At 35.9% G+C, this 5,867-nt stretch overlaps 1 protein-coding gene across 1 annotated transcript; it reads right to left on the bottom strand.

The window, feature by feature from the left end:
• Nucleotides 1-388: 388 nt before the first annotated feature.
• Nucleotides 389-5,246, bottom strand: LOC105782103 (ubiquitin receptor RAD23c). The gene is made up of 12 exons (XM_012606603.2): nt 5,064-5,246; nt 4,017-4,178; nt 3,590-3,643; nt 2,855-2,925; nt 2,728-2,775; nt 2,393-2,570; nt 1,715-1,867; nt 1,563-1,631; nt 1,416-1,463; nt 1,185-1,294; nt 1,019-1,097; nt 389-751 (listed from the first exon to the last, which is right to left on the bottom strand). The coding sequence occupies exons 1-12, from the start codon at nt 5,127-5,129 to the stop codon at nt 635-637; spliced, it is 1,155 nt and encodes a 384-aa protein (XP_012462057.1). The 5' UTR covers nt 5,130-5,246; the 3' UTR covers nt 389-634.
• Between the last annotated feature and the right edge of the window lie 621 nt (nt 5,247-5,867).

The raw sequence follows: 5,867 nt of genomic DNA, 5'->3' as shown, positions 1-5,867 counted from the left end.
GTAATCTAAAAGTGGAATTGATCAAATATATATAATTAAGACTTGAATAATTTGAATCAAATTCCCATCGAACCCTAAATAATCCAAATGCAAAAATAACCCAATCCAAACCGAACCATTTTGCCACATGTTAGACTAGTGTACATGGCCAACATGTTTTGCAAATAGCAAAACTTTAACATGCTTTGCGACAAAAAATTTCACTGCGTATTATTCATACTGTTTCCACGGTTCTAATCCCCGACTCTTAACAATTCTGACGGGCGACCAAATTCATGCACAAGGTATTTTAGGGAAGAGTACAGATCGAAAAACTTGAAAGTTGGGTGGAGCTCCTTGTCGCAAGTGCTTATAATAGCATAAAATGCGATGTACAATACACAGAAGCTTAGAAAGAAACTTGTATATAACGTTATAAATAATGGGTCCTTCGGAAATAAAAAGAAAAAAGAAAAAAAAAATGAAGTTAACATCTTCACATCCCTTGTCTCTACACCAAACACTTACATCACTTGATTAAGAATAAAGTCGGTAGAGTTTTGGGGGGAGGGGAGGGGGGACATGAATGACAATGGACCCAAAGAACGAAAGAGAAAATGATATTGTCCTTTCCCTAGCCATTTCTTTTACCAGCTCAATCCTGAAAATCATGCATATGATCTAAAAGGTAGTTGGCTGCAAGTTCCTCATTCTTGTTGCACGCAAAGAAAACTTGGAGCACAGTTGCACGGTCAAACCCCATTGCTTCAAGCTGCAAGAGATGGGGAATGCACAAGAGAATAAGGAGACTACAAAAGTATTTGTAGGCACAAGATCAATGCAACAAATTTGAGTTTATTAATCATCTAAAAGTAAAACCATTGCCTAAAAGAAAGATGTGATGCATATCTCATAACTCAGATAAAGGCCAAGGAAATGAAGGCATTTCCAAAGGCAGTGGGGAAGATAGCTAAATAATCCATGATTACAGAGAATAGTGACCACATCCAAGTCATCCCTTATGTAAAAGATGACATACCCGTTCTATGGCTTCACGTTCCTCAGGTGTGACTTGCACAGCTTGCGGCATCGCCTCAGCTAATTGCCCCAAAATGTTTCTTTACAACAGGAGATGTCAAATAAACACTTGACATACATACACAGTATATAAGTTCAAGAAATGAGCAACTGAAAACAAGACTCACCCCTCTCCACCTTCAGCAGGTTCATTGATCAAGCGAAGAAAGTCACCCTGATGCTCTTGAATGAGTCTCATTAAATTAGGATTTTGTTTCCCCAACTCTTGAAGCATAGGCTGCCAAAAATATAGAAAAGGGAGACATTGAGGAAAGGTGAAAGGTAAAAAAACAAAAGATGAAAAGACAATGAAAAACACACTAGGATTGAAGGGGGGAAACAAGGGACCAGAGAATTACCTGCAATATTTGTGGGTTGGCTTGCACCATTGCTTGCAAAGCTTGAAACTGAAAAGAGAATTGCAAACTGAGTGTAGTTCTAGGTAGGTATTTACATAACAGTGATGCTAACAAGCCCATATACAACCAAATAAGAAAGGGAGAGACCTGTGGACTGTTCCGTAAAAAATCAAGAGTGCCAGCCCCAGCACCACTTGCACCCATGTTGGGAAGGCCCTGTATCAATAAAAGGCCATCAAGTCACTGGTTAATTTGCCCATCATCAAATTTATCAAATGTCTACCGCATGACAATTTTACCTGGGGAAAGAGGTCTAATGGATTTGCATTTGGTCCACTTGTAGGAATAGCTGCCGTTTGCGCAGGCTGTTGAGGTTGTGCTGCAGGGTTAGTGGCTTGCCCAACTACAGGAGCACGGGCCACAGGTGGAGCTTCAGCTTGCTCAGGGATGCCCTAGCATTTGCAACAATTATTTATGACACGATGACAAGAAGCAGCTTAGGAAACAAAATGCATGCTTTTATATTTTAAAATAAAAAAGAAGAAAAGAAAGATAAGGGTGCAGTATACAATATCATTAAAACCCACCAGAAATCCAACATTCCTGTTCACATTTTTTTTGGGGGGGAGGGTAACTCAAAAGAGTTATCATCAAAGGAAAATTCACAATTCCCGCACACTTATCCACCAAGTCAAAAAGGACCAGCAAAATGTAACAGAGGAGGCATATTTTGGGTGTGCAGAAATTCAATCATCATCGACCAATAAATCATGGCAAGGAGAAGGCCAAGTTTCAAATAGAATTACATCAAATTAAAAATGACAAAATGGCATAATCATCATTCCAAGAAAGCCTCTCAGGATGAGCTCAGCTTATTAGGCTATTCCCACATCTACATTAAGGAGAACAATAAAACAACAGCAACTAGAAGCACACAAGAAAGCACATATTCTTCAGGATACAAGGAAGGTACTTACAGAATACAAATATTCAACAGCTCTCTCTGGGTTATTATAAGCAGCACGAAGGGCACGGACAACAGTGTCCCTGTCCCAGGTCCCTCCACCCATATCAAGAATTTGTTGGATTGTTCCCTCTAAGTTACTCCCTGCAACCAGGTTAGATGCTGCTTGGCCATAAACATCAGAATCTGACCTGTTTCCAAAAAACATTATTCAAGATATTACAAGTATGCAAAGGAAAACAAGGAAAAACACAAGATCCCTCCTACTAAAAGCAATTCAATTAAATCAAAAGCTTCCATCCTTCAAATAAGAAGCATGAAATTTACTATCAAGAATAAGTTACTCACAGAGGAGTACTTGAAGCAACAGGAGCAGATTCAGTGGCAGGTGCAGCCCTGAAAAAAAAATAATAAGCAATTAATCAATTGCAAAGGTGCTGTATCTGACCAAAAAGTGTAGAATAGCAGGACTTACATAGCTGACATTGAAACAGATGCAGTAGAAGCTGGTGCTGGAGCTGTTGGCAGACTACTTGCCTCAGGAGCCTACAAAGATTGTATTGTGGGGGGAAAACAGACATTTATATTCATACTCAAAAAGAAACTTGAAGATCAAAATTCACATGATGATTTTGTGAGACTTCATTGCTCAAGCTACATTGTTCTAGGTGGAGTCAATGAGGAGAGAATAGGATAAAGGCCATTTGTTTTCATGTTGATATGCTACTGGAAAAGAGAAAGGAAGACAATTGTGAAATTGAGAAACGTGGATAAGAGACTATGTAGCTAACCCATAAACATTTAAGGTGGTCGAATTTGGTAATAACACCAACTCAGACTACAAATTATGCATTGTGTTTATAGTAGTGAAAGATTGAAAGCAGTTGGGCAAGAAAAAACTCAAACCTGGGCCATATCTGAACAACCAAAATCTTAAAAGCATTCCATTTGCTACCTAAATCTTATTTAATGATTTACTCCTATTCAATTATATTTGCTCAAGATGCTTAGCTATCACTTCGACTTCTAGTTCATAGCATTGAAGTAAACAACATCCACCAAAATGGCAAAAACAGAACCCCCAACACTTTTCACGTCATATCAATAGCAAATGCCTTTAGAAATATAGCTAAAAAGGTACGGTGACAATCACTGCTTACGAGCTAATATGGATGCAAGTAGCAGTAAGAGGTGACAATTATAATCTTACTTTCTTTGTAGGAGCAGTTGAAGCAGTTGAACCCTCACCAGATGCACCCTTATTCTAGTTTATTTAAGCAAAAAGGACACTATTAGTATGAAAATGACAGTCATGAAAAACAAATTCAGATCCAAATACAAGTAGGTAAGAGGTCAAGAAGTAGAACAAAGAAAATTTTGTAGTTTAGCAACAAATTGATTTATAAGATGCACCTAAAGGAAAGCAACAACCAGGTTTCAAAAGAAAAATATAATGATACAACACTCCGTCATAAGTTATAACTAAGATAACTTTCAAGTTCAACAGCAGTGTGAAAAATAGCGATGTCAGTTAGGCATTTATTAGGACAAAGTCAGCATACTTTGATCAGAAAAGTTAGAACGAGTTAAATGAAATATTACAAACATAAAAATTAGAATATTGTAACCAATCTCACCTTTGTCAACATGATCACAATAAAGCTATTTTCAGTGACACTGTTTTCAGCCAGTGTCGTGTCATCTTTAAGGACTTTTCCCTTATAGATAAGCATTTGTTGTGCAGCAGGATAAACATCTGCCCCTTGAACAGTTTCTATGTTCTTTTTTACATCTGCAACCTGAAAGAATTGGCAAGCATTAGCAGCGGAATTGTATAATACCAAGTGACAAAGTAATGTAAAATGCATTTTATCCCAATTCTTTCATATCGGTGCATGTGTGTGTGTGTTTAAACCTTAAAAGGCATAAAAAGTAGTAAAAAAAATAAAATAATGATAGCTTATTTATATAGTTAGAAAATCCACATCATTCAAAAAACACACCCCTTGATTAGATGTAACCATAGAATGCAGAACTTGATCCTTTGTTATAGAAGATCTATTAAAAGGAGCTTCTGTACATTTAATCAAGTGTTGATAGCCACACTAATTAAAAAGAAGTGAAAGAGCATTGCAAAATATGAGATGCTTATGGCAATGTTCAAAGCTTGCGTATACTCCAGTTCAAACCTAAATCTAGCACACTACAAGTGGCAATTACATGGCAATCTATGCATCAATATTCAATGATACAAGGTAATGAAATACTACAACAAAAATGAAGCCCAGAAATCAAAGTATTATTCACTAATTTCAATGAATTAGTAAAAAGCATTACGTAGGAAGAACTTATTTTCTAATTGTCACCGGAAGAAAATGATACCGCTGTTCAAGCTACACGAGTATCAGTCCACTAAAACTTAATCGAAGTTGCTAGACTATTCAACAAGCTAAATCAACATATCCAATAAATTAGAGACTAAAATTGAAGAAATAATTCACGATCTCCGATTTTACATTTGAGGCATGGTAATTCAACAACGTGCATAATAAGTCCAATTAATACAGTCCTAAATGAACGCTAGTAAATGTTCAAATATAGGGGAAAACGGAAAACCCTAGTTAGCAAAACGTAAAATCCCAGGAAAGGGGGGGGGGAAGAGAGAGAGAGAGAGAGAGAGAGACCGCATCTTCGGGTTTGACTTCGATATTGAAGTGAGTGCCTTTGAGAGTTTTGACGAAAACCTTCATCTTCTGCCAATTTCGATCTTTCACTCCGTTTGCCAAAATCCGCCGATCTTATTTATATATGGGAGAGGGAGAGAGATGTTGACAAGCAAGGAATATCTGGTAGTACTAGAAGAAACTTGCTTCTATTCCAACTCTAAAGCCGAGACGTGCGCTGCTTCTGTACTTTTCGATAATGTGATGGATGCTGTAATCATTTGACACGTGTATTATTTTTCATCAAACGATAATAAACATTCTTTCCTTCTTTTTTGTTATTTTTATTCTAATATTTTCTTATTCATTTGACTGAAAAAAAAAACCCTTAATCTTTTATTTTAATATTTTCTCATTCATTTAACTCGATAAAATATACCTTCTTTTTGTTTTTAATTTGTTTAAAATTTCTCGAAGTCCCTGTACCTTTTGTAAATTTGAAATTTAGTTCTTCTATTTTATTTCTAAAAATTTAATTTATCTACTTCTCGATTTCAAAATTCATGTCCAATTATTAATATTATTAAAATTATTTTGTTAAATTTAGGTTCATTTTGTGATTTTTTTAGTAGAGGACGGGGTTTCTAAAATAAAAGTATAGGGACTAAATTTCAAGTTTGTGAATAGTATAGAGACCTATACATAGTTTAACCTTTTATTTCAATATTTGTTATCAATTTGATTGAATTAAAAGCAAATTGGTAAAAAAATAAGTATAAGTAATGGTATGAGCCTACTTTACTTACAAAAATCATACGTGTCGAT

This window comes from Gossypium raimondii, chromosome 13 (genome assembly GCF_025698545.1).
Source record: "Gossypium raimondii isolate GPD5lz chromosome 13, ASM2569854v1, whole genome shotgun sequence".
NCBI classification, from domain to species: Eukaryota; Viridiplantae; Streptophyta; class Magnoliopsida; order Malvales; family Malvaceae; genus Gossypium; species Gossypium raimondii.
The sequence above is the reverse complement of the archived record's forward strand: the minus strand, read 5'-3'. Positions and strand labels throughout refer to the sequence as shown.

What these genes read in the sequence shown, in the direction of transcription:
- LOC105782103 (XM_012606603.2), bottom strand. Translation starts at nt 5,129, where the DNA reads ATGAAGGTTTTCGTCAAAACTCTCAAAGGCACTCACTTCAATATCGAA. An exon ending in GTTGCTTCAAGTACTCCTCT is followed by an intron (nt 2,571 to 2,727) that starts GTGAGTAACTTA and finishes TTTTGGAAACAG; the next exon opens with GTCAGATTCTGATGTTTATG. An exon ending in AACGTGAAGCCATAGAACGG is followed by an intron (nt 752 to 1,018) that starts GTATGTCATCTT and finishes CATCTCTTGCAG; the next exon opens with CTTGAAGCAATGGGGTTTGA.